The sequence below is a fragment of the Triturus cristatus genome, chromosome 11 (assembly GCF_964204655.1).
Source record: "Triturus cristatus chromosome 11, aTriCri1.1, whole genome shotgun sequence".
NCBI lineage: Eukaryota > Metazoa > Chordata > Amphibia > Caudata > Salamandridae > Triturus > Triturus cristatus.
This window is the reverse complement of record NC_140594.1, coordinates 400099266-400116732: the sequence shown is the minus strand read 5'-3', so window position 1 is coordinate 400116732 and position 17467 is coordinate 400099266. Positions and strand designations below refer to the sequence as shown.

The 17467-nt window shown below is 42.1% G+C and overlaps 1 protein-coding gene across 1 annotated transcript in view; it reads right to left on the bottom strand.

Moving 5' to 3' along the window:
* Window positions 1–6403: 6403 nt before the first annotated feature.
* Window positions 6404–17467, bottom strand: part of LOC146784295 (uncharacterized) — a 305758-nt gene continuing 294694 nt past the window's right edge. The window contains exons 7-8 of the mRNA XM_085635523.1: window positions 9118–9449; window positions 6404–7347 (exon numbers count right to left, since the gene is read on the bottom strand). Of these exons, the coding sequence (XP_085491649.1) occupies window positions 7135–7347; window positions 9118–9449 (545 nt within the window). The 3' untranslated portion in view covers window positions 6404–7134. The remainder of the gene's footprint in view (window positions 7348–9117; window positions 9450–17467) is intronic.

Genomic DNA, 17467 nt, shown 5'->3' with positions numbered 1-17467 from the left:
GCAAAGAAGCATTTAGAGAAACATTTTGCCAAAGCAGTCAATATTGACCTGAAGCAGTCCACATTTTTCACAATTCCCCAAAAGGGCCATGAAACTATGATTCTGTTTTTGGCTGGCTGCGTTATGTTAGCTTGATTCTCTCTGGGGTTTTAGAGAAAGTAATTATATACCAACTGAATGTACAAGGGGCCAGCAAAAATGCAAGAAAGATAGTGGATGACAGGGACCCAACAGTGTATAAGACTATCACAGTGATGAAAGTTGAGGAAAAATCAAACTCAAACGAGGGTAAATTGGTCAAGACTGAAATGAGTGTAGGTGAGGTAAATCTAGTGGATAACAAACTCTTTACCAGACCATACAAAGGAGGAGCAGAGAACGTGGAAAAAGGCAGTTTGTGAAAACAAGTGTTCAATCCACCGAAACATGGATGCAAGAAGTTTTACAGGGGTAGGAGTAATTTTTGCAATGCAGAGTCCAATAATTTGTATTGCCTTAGGAAAGATGTGTCACAAATATAGAAAAGGGCAATACACTGGAAGTGTTAAGAATCAGGTAAGGGGAAAGTATCTTGTGTAGAGGAAGGAATGCCTCCTTAACTTTGTGATAGAGTGTTGTGTGTGGAATGGAGTGGTGGGATTAATGGCATGAAATGTGCTAAGGTGGTGTTTAGGATTGATGGGGAGCAGTGGATCTTATTCCAGATTCAGTATCCATGTTCACTATCAAAGTGATTCAAAGTTTACTTGTAGCCTTAAGGTGTTTATTTGGGAAAATAGGAAATTCGTGAAATAAACACCATTTGGTTGTTAGTGGGTGAACAGCCAAATCAAAGTTAATTACTAATTGGGATGATTATATCCTGGATGGAATTGGCGCTCACTATTTGCAGTAAATAATTAGTAGCTCAAATTAACACTGTAGGTGCCCAGGGAGGAGGTAATCATCCAACACCTCAACATTCAGATCATCAGAACTGTACAAACTTTGAATCAAGCCCTGGCACACATTTGTAAAGATTATAACATGTCAATAACTTCAGTATCAAGGCAAATACATCAAAACAATGAATAGTTTAATAATGTTCTTGTTGTGACTCCAGCCAACACGTGTTTCGTCGTTTGGGACAAGACACCCGCGACTTCTTTAGGGCTTTAGGTCAATGAAACAGTATTATGTGCCTTCTGACTGGTTATAATTCCGTCCCAGCCTGAATATGTCTGGGCAAGTTGCATGTAAACCACGGAAAACGGTTATTCTAGCATGTATCGATGCTGCACGAAGTGGAGTAAATCTCGTGCTGGTATAGGGGCTACTGAAGTGCCGGTGGATCGTACATAGATTCCAATGCTGCTTAATACAGCGCGTCGCATGCTAACGTAGCCCCTATAACAACATGAGATTTACTCCACTTCGTGCAGCATCGATACATGCTAGAATAACCGTTTTCCGTGGTTTACATGCAACTTGCCCAGCCATATTCAGGCTGGGACGGAATTATAACCAGTCAGAAGGCACATAATACTGTTTCATTGACCTAAAGCCCTAAGGAAGTCGCGGGTGTCTTGTCCCGAACGACGAAACACATGTTGGCTGGAATCACAACAAGAAAATTATTAAACTATTAATTGTTTTGATGTATTTGCCTTGATACTGAAGTCATTGACATGTTATAATCTTTACAAATGTGTTCCAGGGCTTGATTAAAAGCCAAATCAAAGGATGACGGATAAAGGAAACATTTATGTGGCCATGGAGGGTCTTCCTCCATTGGGATTAGTTCACTGATGCTACTTACATATTCATTTGGACCCCAGGACACCTGGTGCCATATTACATAAGTACCCGAGGGCGCAATGGGCATTTGCCCCTGATTTGCACACCCCCGGAGCACTTTTGTATTACAGAAGGTGCAGCAGACGCTTGTGTGGCCCCTTCTGTAATACCAATAGCGCTGGCGCACATAAAGCTCCAGCGCTATCTTCAGGGGTGTTCCCTCATTTGCGTGGGGGCATGCCCCATGCAAATGAGAGAATCCCTTTGCCCCTGGGCCGACGCAGAAGCAAAGAAGATCTCAGGAGGCGCACTGACAGTGGGCCATCTAAAAGGTGGTGCACTGTCAGTGTGCCCCCTGATGGCCGCCCTCTGGAGGGGGGAAAGGAGGGTCTCATGGAGCCCCCAGTCATCCCCTTTAAAAGTGCAGGCGGGTTGCTGCCTCTACTGTGAAAACACAGAGCGGCTTTGAAGCAGCCACTCTGTTTTTCACAGGAATGCGCTGCCCACATGGCAGCGCAAGTTAACGGCTGCCCCGGGGGCAGCGCATTCCATTTAATAGGGCGCACTTTCCCTGTTTTAAGGTGCGCCAGTGCAAACAGGGAAAGTTCACCCTTTACATAATAGGGCCCCAGATCAGGTGCTGGTAGCTGATGAAAGTGAATTGAACCCTGGATGGTGTCACAATAGCTTTTGCCAATAGTTATCATGCATAAATTCGATAGCCAACTGAGATTTTGCGTATTTTGAAGTCTCACTCAGAAAGTTGTGTTAGACGGCTTTCTGTTGCCTAACATCTCTGAAATGGTACTTTTACTAATTTGAACTGGTTTTGTCAAAGCTTGACTTGAAGTCAATCCACGCCATCTTTGTCTTCATCCAACTTCAAGAAACCTGACCACTTTCACAACCTTCGGAGCCATTTTTCAGTTTACCAGGCTCCCTTTTGGTCTGGCCTCTGTGGTTAGCTTATTCCAGTGCAGGATCACCAACATTTTTTGCAGTCACTCGTGAGTTATTTAGGCATACAGCATCTTGGTCTATGGTGAAACAGGAGAAAACATTATGAGGTGTTACACAGGTTGCTGAGAATCCTTCAAGAGTTAGGGTCAATGTTAAGAAAAGAAAAATGTTCAATCATGGCAGAGGCTTCACTCATCATGTCATAGTAAGTGCTGCTCTTTTTATGTCCATTCATAAGCCTTTGAACCAATGGTTTACACTTACTTTAAGGTGCTAACATGGATTCCACGTCAGCATGGAAGATGTGCCAGCTTCAGCCATTCTTTGGTTACAAATGTCATAAAATAAAAAAATGAATATCATAGGCATGCTAGACTTTTCTCCCAATGTGTGGGGTAATTTCTGTGTTTCTTGTTTGGAACCACCATGCTTTTCCTGGCAATCGTGAACAGAAGAAAAGTGCATCTGAACATCTGCCCTAAATTGGGTCAACAGCCTGAGTTACTTTGACCAACGGGCAGATGTCAGTTGGGTTGCCGGTCAAATGTTTCCACTGTCAGAGCAAGAGGAGGCTCCACCAGCGGAAGATGATGGTTCGCCCAGCCCTGAATAGAGCTGGCAAACTAGCAGTTTGACCAACATAGTACTGCTCCCTGTTTTTGAGGGGGTACCCGTCCAGTAAACTTTAAATTATGTCCGTATTCCATTAAAAATAGGCCTGGGTGAAATTTAGATCACGCCAGTGTAATTTGCGTAATTTTGGGAATTTCAAAGTGCGCTTGTTATATGTAAATCCCAAAACTGCATCATTATCTCACTTTGCTTAATTACATGCCATTCACAGTAAAAGTGTACTGCGAATGTGCCTTTGTAGTAAACAATTGCTGCGAACACACCGGAATATAGAATGTGAGCAGCTGTTATTCACAGTGCTTTTTAACTATTTGTTTTAGTGCGAAATGCGTTCTTGTGTAAAAAATGCATGTGAGGACACATTTCATACTAAAATATAGTGTGAAAAGACTGATTTGCATTCCGCATAATTATTTGTAATTTTACGTATTTGCCAAAATTTCACATAATTATGTGAAAGTAAATTACTTGAATTTCACACACCCCTAGTTAACAGCCAGCTGATATCCAGTTCTATACAGCCATGCTATGCCCCAAGATCCCAGAAAAAAGAGACGGTAGTTGGTGTATATCACAGACTACAGTGCCTTTTTTGCTCTTAATTTGAAATGACTCTCCTTGTCCTTGTGTATCAGCATCCATATTGAATAGAGAGACTGTGAAATGAAGTATGGAATCAGGAGCACAGCAGGTCCAGAGCCCCCAAGGAGTGTCGTACGGTTTCCACCTTTCAGTAGGAACTGTTTGTTGGACAATCTGAACGCTGGTATGTTGCCCGACTGATTCCATGCATCCCCTCAGGATATGTAGGCCTATAGACCTGCTAGCTCACAGTACCACCATAAGTACCCCTACCTGGCACGGTAACAAATGGTTTGGACAACCTCAGAACATGACAACCCTGACTCCCTCAGGAATTGTGGTAACAGATCTAGAACCTTTTAACTCAGTCACTCGTGCTCACTCAGGGAGATGTACAAGAAATACATAAAGGGGTGTTTTCAGTGTTTATTGATCCATTGTGATTCTTGCATAAAATATATGCGCTGCAATGATTATTAGACAGAAGCAGACAAAAGTGATTAGCAATATAAGGACAGTGGAAAGAATGAAAGATTCCACCATCGTACTAAAACAGCATATATATGATGGCATATAAGTACTGGGTAGAGTGGACTGCTAGTATGCTTTCCCTAACCTAGTTGCCTAGGGTGGGTATTCTGCCAAGAATCCCCTACTGGATGATCTAAATCCTTATTACCTATAGGTAAGGTATGTAGGTCCCCATCTTGGTCAGAAGTTGGAAATCCTTCCTCACAGAGGGTAAACAGCAATCAGCTGAGCTGAGATGCCGTCAATAGCGATGACCTTGCAATGACTGCAGAGTGCCCCTCTAATTTGAGCACGGAAGAATGAGTGTATTTATAACAACAGCATCCATGCTTCCGCGTTGAGGCTTCAGCCAAGCTGACATTGTTTATTGTCTCTGTGATAGCTCCGTCGCCTTATGGACAAATAATAAACAACAATATATGCACAATGTGTGTACAGGCCTTGCACTAAATGTTCACGGTGTCATGATATTGTACTTACGAAATGGAATTGTAAGCAATGTAGTTTTAGAGAAACTTATCTTGCACTGGCACACAAGCATATGTGTGTCAAAAGTCATTGTGTCAAAAAGAAGGCAACTTAAGAAACACATCTATGTGAAATGGCAGCGATTCTTCCCGGGCCTAACCTAGCCACATGACAGGAGTCATGCACCAGAGACTCCCAGTTACTTTTGAAAAGTGAACAATGTATCCTGGCATCCTCTGCCAAGATGGGCATCAAGGAGAGGAAGGGCTTAGAACTAGGACGGCAGTATCCACTACAGTATACGTTTGACTTGAATGGAGACACAAATGTTGTTACACAAAGTGTTAGAGAGTGCCACACAAGGGTAAATAAATGTCACTTGGACCTGGCAGTCATCTCATTTTTTGGATTCACCATAACCCTTCACAGATTTTCACAACATGTGCACTGTAATGGAGTGCCACAATGAACTACCGTAAAGTAAGTTCAATCATTTTGCTAATATTTATGAAGGATTTATTGAATGCATTTTTAGGCGCATTAAAACCATTTTTTAGCCTCACTCATGAGAGAAAATCACTCATTAGTAGCAGAGAATTGAAACAGGGAATCTTAACTTTGAAGAAATGTTTTACATTTGGGCCTCTGTTAACATATCCAGCATTAGGATATGAGCTATTTGTTGAAGTTGATACTTCTAGTTGGGCCATAGGAGTTACAACAGGCGAAGTAGTGCTGTAATGCATCTGGAAACATACTGGCCTTGGAAACTGGTTTTAGTGGAGCATAGTTCTATCATCGAAGATGAGAAGCAGCTGGCAACAAAAGAGAAATGCAGACATGTATTAGCCATTGACCTTTCATGGTTTTTGCTGTTGCATCATTAAAAAGGTTTTTATATATAGTCTGCATTCTGGATTGTGTTTATTTGACTATGTTTTGACTGTTCGTCTACGGTTCATTCGGACCCTGCCTTGACGATGAGCTGTCTGCAAATAAACCTTTACTCGAATGTTCAGCTGTGCTGTCTCTTTGCATCCCAAACTTCTTCGATGAGTTTTTTGCTCTTCAACAATATTAAAACTTGTCTGCTGGTGGGTAAACACAGACAAGCAGTATGAATGTAGTATTAGATTATATCACCTTCATCTAGACATTCCATCAGCATCCACTAATCAATCAATCACTCACTCACTCACTCACTCACTCACTCACTCACTCACTCACTTACTCTCTCACTCACTTACTCACTCACTCACTCATTGACCTATTTTTCAGTGGCTTTGTACTGGAAGAGGCTGCACTGAAAAAACAAGTGTTCATATCTGACCTCAGCCCTTAACTCTGTCTCGCCTACATTTGCAGAATTTGCATGGGATCTGGCAGCAGGTGCCCTGGAATAAAATATTATATTTCGAGGAGAAAATAGTGTTATTCAAGTCTATATAAACAATTTAGTTTAAATTACTGTTATCATTTTATTGCATTTTTTTTATTATTGGAAATAATATGAAACACAGATCCATGGAGACTTCCTAACAAGGGAGCAGCCGGATTATCCACTTGAAACTGGCAAATTTGCTAAATGGGTAACTGTTATATATTTTACATAACATATAATTTCCCCCATGGCTATGGAACTCTCGCATTATCTGTTAGATCACATATGTGATGGGTGGTGAAAGATGGAAGTCTAACATTGTTAGGATTAGCAAATGTGGGATCAAGTGCATTACAGTTGGGTTTCACCCTAGTAAAAAAAATTGTGACAATATTTATATATGATCAATATTTTGGAAGTCTATATATAGCAGTCTAATTGTATTATTTAGGATTTGGAGGAGCTGGCCATGTACCGAAAAGTGGCGAATGTCTTGTCCGGTTCTTGTAGGCCATATTTAGTGTGCAGTTGACACCAATGCACAGTAAACAGGGTGGAAAGTACCCCTGCCAGCTTGTGGGGAACGTCTCACACCACCCCAAGTCCAAATAAGACCCTGCATCTTTTAAGGCTAGATTTTTCAATGCCACCATCGTCTTTGTCATAGCGGGGGGATGGTGGGACTACCAGTAGATATTGCTTACTTCCGGAGAATCCTAATCTCCTGTCCTCATCAATCAACAACTTTGTTTTGGAGTCTCCCCCTCTTGGTGCATGGTTGGGTGCTGGGCTGTCCTAATTTCTTATTCAGATACTCGGAATTGGGAGATCGCCTGCTGGAGCTCCGGGCCCGTCTTCAGCTCTACAGGGCTGGTGCTGCCTCCTGCACTGGTACAGATGTAGAAATCCTTGTTAATGCCTGATTCGAAGCTTTGCAAACTTTGTTCCATCCCCTGCCAGAAGATGAACCGAGTGTTGGAGCCACTGATCTCCTCAAGCTCTTTTGAAGACTTCTCCTGGAATGAGTTCAGGAGGGTAGAGAGAGAGAAAAAAAAGAGAGAGAGAGAAATAGGCGTTTTAGGATAAGGAAATTAAAATCCTAGAAAAGTATGCACCCTTGCAATCACCACCCCCAACCCCAACCTTTCATGAACACCTTGTATATCAACCCGTACACACACAACCTGTGCAAGCACACTTTGCACAACCACTCCCTGGATGTCCAGTCGAATACACGTAGACCTTGCACTATGCACAAACTTTCAATTCCAGCACTCCAAAACTACTCGTTGCACACAAACATCTTCAACACACATAGCGTAGCACCATAGCACACCCTGCACACCTCACAAAATTCACTCATTTACACCATAAACACAAACATCCTGCATGCATAGACCATGCATACCACAACTTGTACACCACTTTTCTCACATTAATAGGGATATTATAATACAATAACAAGGTCCTTGGTTCAAAATCACCCTTTCCTCTCACTGTCAGGATGGTGAGTTAAAAATGGCTGCTGTACAGCTCCACTCACGCTTCTCATGCCCTTCAGTTTTAAAATTTCTGTAAGGTGTCTCTAATCAGTTGTACCTTCCTTGAGGTTCAAAACTAAAGGAACTAGGGTACCTGAAAGGGAGCAAAGGCAAAGCTAGATCTGCCCACCTGTCCCTTTTAAAATATGTTTTTCACAAATGCCACAATAGAACAGGTTTTGTAGCAAGAATAGGTAGGCGGTGATTTGGGAGGGGAGTGGAGAGTAAGGTGTGGTGGGTGTTTCCATCCCTCGGTTGGGGAGCACAGAGGACGGGAATACAAAGTCTGGGGCTTTAAAGCTGGACATGACGAGTTAACTGGGGGATTTTTGGTGGGGTGTGAGAGCGATTGGAGAATGCAAGGAAAGAGCTGTGAACAGCGGCGGTTCCTTTCAATTGTCTACGGGGCCCCACCCTTCACATTTCCTGACCCCTTCTAAGTCTATTATTCACAATTCCCCGAAGCAGCAGCCAGGCACTTTTTTGCAGACATATGCACTAGCGCGCATGTGCCTGCTGTCACATAATTTGCTGGGCTTATCTTTCATCAGCCCTGGCTCTTGCAAACAGTGAATCTGAATGGCACTCGTTTATTCAGGGGCTATCCCGAAAATATGGCATGGATCTGTGACTCATTAACCTGTGTTGGATAGCACTTCCTAAAATTGGTCCTTCATTTGCAGCAACATTGTTGTAATTATAAACAATTTGTGTTGTTCATTTACCTTTGTCTGCATTTTTTGCTTTTCAATCATTAAAAAGCTATCCCAAGGAGCGAAAGTGGCGGAAAGGACAATATAGTCTGTTGTGTCATTCACCTTTTTTCTTCTTCCCACTACAGCATCCAGCATGGGGCAATGGGTACGATCACTGCAGCCATTGGCTAACTTCCCTGGGAGTGACAGCATGCTGTATTTTCACAAGGAGCACAACACACGCAGTTCCCTTCAGAGCCAGGTGCTATTATGGCAATGTGGGCTTTTTGAGACCCCAAAAATATTTTTTCTTTTCACCAACATTTTACTTTTATATTAGCAAGGGCTAGGAATATGCCCCGATAATAAAGTTTTACAGAAAACATGACAAAAAAGCACAGGCAAAGCCATAAAGCTAGCAGCCAGTGTCAAACCTATTGGCTTTGTCAATGATTGTTGCCATGGAAGCCAGTAGCCTTATTCCAAAGAATAGTGTTTATTTTTTTTCCTCATTGTGCAATGAAGCACCTGCCTGCTGCAAGACACATACCTCCAGAGAGAGGGAAGACTGCTTCCCATCAGCCAAGTAGAGGTTTGTCCCTGTGAAACAGAAAGCAACTGGCAGCTTCTTGAGTTGATTCCAGGAGGCCATCGTATTCAGAGCGTACTGCGATGCAGAGCCATCCCTGGCTAATGACTGGGAGCCATTCATGAATTTCTGCAGCTTGGAGAGTGAATCCGTGTCGCCCAGAAGCTTCTCCAAGATAAAACATGACCCGGCGTCTTCCATAATCTTCTTCAGGATGGACGGTGACTCTGAGTCAGCCAGAAAATTCTCTGGGATATTTCCAGGCACTGCATAGAGGTGGATTTCTAGGGTATCTGTTAAGAAAGTGGTTACACAGAGTTACTGCTGTGTAGCATAGTCCTATTTTATTTATGTTTTTTCGCTTTGACCTATTTGAAGCAGCCCATATTCCATACCGCCTAAATGTGCTGGCATAATAGTCAAAAGGAACAATGTTGGTGTGAGGGAGGAGAAGATAAAAAGTTTTTTTTAAATATCCAAATCTTCAGCCTCTTACAGAAGGAAAATGTATTGTGTATCAACCTCAGATGTCCCCGAAGGTTGCTCCATTAATGTAGAAAATTTAAGAAAATACTTTATTTCGTCCAAAGGCCATAAAAAGTTTCACAGCAATACAAAATATTCACAAAATATTCAATTGCCTATACCCGACTGTACTGTGTACATGTGTAAAACACCCCAATGATATGATCTAAAATTCATCAAGCAATATATGTAATATTCTCAGTAAAATGATCATCAATCTCAGGATAAAACAGTATAAGCTGGTCACTAAGTATTCCAGTACATCCCTCTGATGTATACATATTTAAAATCAGCTAAAACGTTGTTTGATACAATTAAAATAACAGATAGTTCTGTGCAATTCAAAGTGCTTTTCCAATTAAAAAGGTGCGTTATTCATTGCGGCATCACAGCTTTAGCCCCATTTTGACTCTTCTAATCCCTACAACAAACAAATATCGAGATAAGGCAAATATTACATAGGGTACAGCGCTAACTGTCAGCACCCCCAATGCATCTTGGTGCTTCCTGAATCCCAGTGTATTACACAACGGACGTATCCATTTCCTCCTTATCCCGGCATATGCGTGGCAGAAGAATAGGATATGTGCTGTGTTTTCAGTAGACCTTAAGGTGCATGTAGTGCATAAAGAGCAGGTGTGGTCTGCCTTTGTTCGCCAATTTGCTGTATAACTCTTGAGCTGCAGAGTGTCATACCTTAATTTCAAATACAGAGTTCTTGCTAAATGTGGTTGTACATTATCAAGACATTCTTCAAAGCTTGGGTTCGGTTTTATAGTAAGAAAATAGGTTGTTAGCCTTCCGAATCTTGGGTCACAGTGAAGTACGTTCAGGATCTTTCACCGATAAGTTCTCTTCAGTACGTTTTTGCAACTTGATGTTAAGCTATACGACTCGGTCCAGTATGAACTGAGGCCTAATTCTATGAGCCACTTCTTGACAAATCTTAGCCAAAAGAAAGTGAGACATATATCAATGGCTAGGAGTTCTCTTACACCTTCTCTACAATCAGCTAATTCTGGTGTTATCCACAAGCGTATCCAATAACGCAGTGGTCGCAGTGTTGCAATTTGCCCTATGCGCTTCATGTTTTGATAATGAAACATTGGGATGAGTGGTGTTGATGATGATAGCCCCATTAGTCTCCTCACAAACTTGTTTTCCCCATTTGTTAGTTGTTGAGTGCCACCAATACCCCAGAGTTTTGATCCATACAATGCTACTGCCTGCACCTTGCCATTCATTCATTCATTATTACTTTATTTTGATCACAAGGGATCATAAAAGTACACAGCACATACATTATACATTAAAAAGAAAGCTGATGGGTGTGAATGAATGAATGAATGACATTTTTATTGTATCAATTAACAAAAATTGTTACAAAAAGTTTCCTATAAAATATCCACAAAACTTGCTTGCGACAGTAACCATCATTAACTACTACAAATTTGATGTACTACATCCGCTAAAAAAAATCCTGGAAATGCAGATCATAGATAATAAAAACACTAAAACCCATAGATCAATTGTGAAAAGAGAAGAAAAGAGAAAGAAAAAATTGGCTACGTAAATTTAAAAAAAACAAAAAAACAAGGGACTTTCCCCTGTGTGGAAACTTCACGAATCAGGCAAAATCATATAGAATTTCTGGATAAAGAGGCGTTCAAGGCAGACCTATTTTGTGACAGAAGATGCAATAAGATGCAGCATCCACAAATCATGTCATAACATGCAAATCAAAGGCTGGGCATACCCTAAGTGCAGTCTTGAAGTTCCAAAGTGAAATGTGCATTACTTAAACGTTCTTTAACTTTGTGTGCAAATTGGGCGAACCTAGCCAGTTCCCTCGGGATCTCCAGGCTGAACAAAAGTTTCATAGCATCATTGAAAATACGCATCCCATATTTTAAAAACAATGGCCTCAGTAAAGTGCGACGTGCATGTATCAAGCAATGGCATATGCAGTCCAAATGAACCATAGATTCCTCATACTGGTGACATAGTCTGCAGGTGGTGATCGCCTCTATGGATTGCCGGCACCTGTTAATATCTTTTATCGGCAATGCCATAAGCCTTGCTGTTAACATTTGCTTTAAAATGATCTTGTTTAATGCAGCGTCGAGATATGGTTGCCTTAACCGATCTTCATAGGAGCTTGGAAGTATCCCAATGTTACTTTTGGAACAATTCAATTCCTTTATGTCTTCTTCCCTAGATAATCATCTAACTTGTTTTTTTAATATAGATTTTAATATGCCAGGCTGATGAATAAGATCCTGCAGTTTGATCATGTCAAGCTGTAATGCAGTGCAGGCGGTTTGCAGGCCTTTGCTCCATGAATTATTGGCTTTCATAAAGATTATTTTCAGGGTTGATTTCATTGTATTCAGAGGGGCTGCACAAACCCCTCGGTAGAACTGCACAAACGTTTCCCAGTGCTCGTAGCTTTGTACTTTATTCAACCCAAATTCCATTCACACCAGATGGGTGTGGAAAAGTAATAAGATCATCTTTTTAAAATCGATCTAAAATCACATTAAAGGACAGAATACATCATAAAATGCTTTTCAAACGTCAAATTCTCAATGCATATTCCGATTCTATTTTTGGCAAATCACATATCAGCTCCATAGAAATATATTTAAAATCACATAGATTTAGAAAGTGCAATACATCATTAAGTTCATTTCAAACGCTTTAACCACAGTGCCTGCCGGTACCTAGATAATCCAAACACCAAACCGCTGCGTGTGTCAGCACTCAGAATTCTTAACACTTCTAGGTAGTGGTCTGGGCCGATTAGTTTACAGAGGGGTATTATCCATTTTTTCCTAAGAAGTTTGTAGTTTGGGCAAAAAAATATCAGATGCACAATATATTCAGAACTAGCATTACAAGCCGGACAGAGATCATCAGTAGGGACATATTTACACCACTTTTTGCAAAGAAGTGTTGTAGGTATAGTCATATAACGAAACTGAAAACAAAGTTTACGGGCCAGAGGGGTACAATTTCATCTAATGTGTCCTTAAAACAGGGGTACGATTTAAAGTTTAAAAATTCAGTAGTCAAACGGCCCTCTACTTTTGCCAAGGCTTGCAATGATGTTACTTCCCAGAACTTGTCTTTCAGACTCGCTCGAGAATTAGTTACCAGACTGTCGGGGTCAGTACAAAAACCCTGCATCCCAAGTCTCCCCAGTAACTCCTTTAGTGTTCTAAACCAGGGGATTGAGATTATTGATGGAGACTTCAATAGCTCAAAAAGTGGCTCTCTATATGGCAAAAGTTCATCCACAGTCCACAGCCTGTGCCAGAACATAAGGAGTTTATAGCTTAATCTATGTGCAAACTGCCTTTGCACAAGATCCAGGTATAGGGGCACCAACGGGGTACTAGCAGGTAAGTCTACCAGAGATTTAAAAAGTGATTCTCGATTGTGGACAAACCATATGTCATCTCAATAGCCCACAATTTGGCTCCATAAAGTGCCCCACCTAATACCTTTGTATTATAGATGTGCAGAGCGACTGCAACTTGTCTTGACAGGGTTTTCCTGTGTATTTTAGTAATATTGGCAGTCCTATATATGAGTTGCATTTTAACTTTTTCAATATGAGCTGCCCAAATAATTGATGGTGTCAGGCGAATGCCTAACTAATCAAAGGCATCAACTCGCTCGAGATTGATGTTACCAGCTAGCACAGGTTTTTTTAGTGGGGTCAGTCACTCCTTTTCTAAAGATCACATTTAGTTTTGGAATCATTTAGCACCAGCCTTTGCCCATTGCAAAACTTAGTAAAATCATTTAAAAGCTGTTGCAGTACCTGCGGCGATTTTGAAATTAAAAGTGTATCATCGGCAAAAAGAAGAGCGGGAACTCTTTTTTTCCAATTTTTGGTGCATCACACCCATCTCTATCTAAAACATTCACACTTTTTATCCTTTTTATCAATGATGTTGTAGGGGCTAAAACACAGCCCTGCCTCACTCCACACTGGACCGGGAAGGAATCTGTAACTTGATTGTTCGGGCCCCACCTCACCTGTGCTGTGTTAGATGAATGAAGTCTAATTAGAATGTCTAAAAGATTACTTTGTATGCCTTGCTCCTTTAAAACCCTCCAAAGACTTGCACGCGGAACAAGGTCGTAGGCAGACCGTAAGTCAACGAAGACCACATAAAGCTTTCCTCCCTTGACTTGCACTTCTTTCCAATAAATACACAGTAAACAAAAGGTTTGGTCCAAGGTACTTATTCTAACTCGAAAACCTGCCTGGAGATCACTCAGGATACTGAACTCTAAAATCCAGTCCTGTATCCGACCCAATATTTGCTTACAGAAAATTTTCTGCAGGGAATCGATAATACTGATAGGCCTGTAGCTAGATGGCCTTGTTCTGTCCCCCTTTTTATAAATGGGGACGACCTTTGCATTTTTCCACGAGGGAGGGATAGGGGTACCTTTGAGGATTGAATTAGTCAGAAGGTTTATATAAGATGCCCAGGGTGCTATTTCCACCTTATAGAGATCTTTGAGGATCCTGTCTGGTCCGGGCGCACGGGCCGAAATGCACGAGCCAATAGCTACTTGCATTTCTTCAATAGAAAAAGAAAGGTCTCCACCCTCATATACGGGCCTCTGGCCCTGAGATATCTCCTTAACTCTAGCATCCCTTGACTCGTTAAGGGAGCCAAAGTAAGCAGCCCAGTCCTCTGGCTGAACTGTATATTCTAGGGCTCTCCAGTTCCCTTTAAGCCAGTATGCTGCTATACTCCAAAAGCTCTTCGAGTCTTTGGCTGAAAGGGCATTTCGTAAGGCAGACCACATGGAGCCCTCCCACTCCTTCCCTTTGGATTCAATTGCCCGGTTGTACTTGTCTCTATAGGCCTCTATCTCAGTACGTGATTTCTGCTTAACTGCCCTTATAAGCACCTACTTTTGGAGCCTACAATCCTTATTATACCAGGCCCCCTGCTGCGCTAACCTCTGATGTGTATTAATACTTTCCTTCTTTTAGGGGTTGAGCAATTGACCTAACAATTCCCTTAACTCGTTTTACAGGGACTCATGTCTTTGGTCCAGTATCTTTGCACCGTTGTCATAAGTGTAATTGGCTATTTCCCCCAATAGGAAACGGACCTTTCTCTTGGCCAGGTCTTATACCCCTGGATGAGCCTCCACCCAGTCCCATCTAATTGATCTCTGGTTATTAGAGATTGTCAGGGTACCTACATCTGGGCAGCCCCTTTTAGGAGGTTTAGCAATACCCTGCTTGGTTAGAGTAAGTACTAGGGCATTGTGGTCACTTTCAACCCTTTTAACCACTGCCATTTCTTTAACTGAATATCAAAGGTTGAGCGATGCCAGGCAATAATCTATCCTACTTTTGTGACCCAACCTATTGAAAGTAGGATCCCCATTTGGGTCAGAAAGTGCCCTTCCATTCGTGGCTCTCAGATCATGCTGCATAGTGAAAGCCATCAACTGGGCTCCTCTCTTGGACCACCTTGCTAAAGGAAGTTCAAGCGGAGGAATTTGCCACTTGCTGTCCCACTCATCAGTCAGGTCTGCGGAGATCGGGGCAAGCGGTTCAAATGCACAAATAAAGTCGCCCACCACCAATACTGGCATATTATCTGCATAATGTGACAAAGCAAGATCTAGAGTGCGCAATGTACTGGTTTCCTACTGGGCCCGCAGCACTCCATTGTAGACATTAAACATTCTAATTTTTGGACCACCGCAGGTAGTAAGCTCCATTGCTAAAATTTCTTCGGAATCAACATGTAAATGTTTGACCTTAACCCCTAGGTCAATTTTCACCCATACTGCTAGCCCCCCAGAGGGTCTACCCATCTCTTTTCTAGCAACATTAATGGCATAGGTGGAAAAGCCACTTCTGTGCGGACATTGCAAACTTCAAGTTTCTTGGAAGAGGATTACGTCAAAGGAGTCTACAAAAGAACACCCTTTTGGGTCCACCAGTGACTTAGAGATCCCAGCCACATTCCATACAAGGACCTTTAGCAACTGGTTTACCAGAACTCCCCCTTCTACACGTCCCAGGGGTAAAACATCCCCATGCCCACTTTCCACCAGTGGGATGATCTCACTATTTTCCTCTGGGCCAGTACTCGTGTCAGATAGGAGAGGAGTTATTACTGAGAGAGGACTGGGAAATGGCGTCATCGGGAAACTTAAAAATCCTATTCTATTTGCTGATATCATCTAGGCCTCATACAGAGGTCAACTATACCCTCTCCATTCACCCATGTTAGGTAGGGGCAACCTAATTGGGAATGGCCCATAAGTTGGTAAAAGCGATCTGGTGTGGGTATCAGCATTAGATATCCGTGGGGGCCTGGGGGGAACTCCAGCTGAAGGTCTGCATCTGATGGAAATGCTGAAGTTTTCTGGGGGGATTGTGCATGAGTCGATTGACTATAGAACATTGATAATACCAACATCATAGAAGCTAATCTCAATCATATCCCAAGATGACTTCTGCATGGGGACTCTTCTTACCACTTTTATATCATCCCTGATGATTGAGTGGAAGTGATGGGTAGACCTGAACCAATGGGTGACCTTGTTCTTAAGCAAGCCCTGATCTTCAAAGCTTCTAAAAGGGAGTTTTGGGACTTTGGTAAGGTAGATCACCGCACAATTTTCCCGTACCCTAGATCTCATATAAACACCATCCCATACAATCCCCCTGTCTGTTGCCATTCCATTGGCTCGTATCTAAGTGTTTCCTTCATCCAAAACAACATCTCCTCTATCTATGCCCCTATCTTGTGTGGCTCCAGGGGTATTCCTCTGAATTTGATTTGCAATATCTTGCGTGCTACTGTCCACAGTGGTATATGGTGTAGACTGGATGTACCTTGTTCGTGCAGAATCACAAGATCTACTTGCATTAACCTGGCTACATGCCACTACCCCATTTGCAGCCCTACTCGTTTGTGGTGGTACAGTTTCTGATGCCATTATCTTTCCATCATTAGCCCTCTCCATCAAGGCATCAGCCTTGACTCCAAGTGAGATTACTTCATCCCTCAGGTTTTTGATAGGATCTTTTAGTGACTGGATTATGCCAACAGTGATTTTGCATGCCTCTACAGGGTCATCGCCCACCACCCCAACTCTGCTTCCTCTATTACAAGAACATCAAATCTATGTTGGCACTCAATATCAACAGTCAATGTTATACTGTGCATTCTATTTGGGTCAGTTCCAGGTTGAGTAACTGCTACACTCCATTCTGCTCCAGGGGATCCAATGTCTGCGGTCTTACTACGCCCTTTATTGTGTTTTTAAACATTAAAGGAATATGCTTGGCAGATTTTTTAGCTGGTGGAGGTTCAGGTGAAGTGGCAGTCATAGAGCCAAGACCGTTTGCAGTGCTAGTGGGACTACCAGGTAGGGGCAAAGAACTTGGTAAGAGAGAGCAAGCTATATCCTGGCATTCTGTCAAGATAGTCTCTATCCTGTCACTAGCCTCATGGCACGACTCACTAGAGGGCCTCTTGTTCAGCAATGGCTATGCCTGTGCCTTTCTTTTACCCATTTCTTGTTATATGCTCAGCACATTTCCGAGTAGCTAAGTACTCCAAGAAGGCTAATTCTAGACAAAAGACAGATCCAACCACCCTCACCAAAATACCTGAAAAACAAGAGTAAAAACAGATCTGATACAGCAGTGTAACAGGTGAAAAGGTATTGTCCAAATGTTCATATAGAGACACAGGGGGTCATAGTTCCATTGAGTCAATCGTTG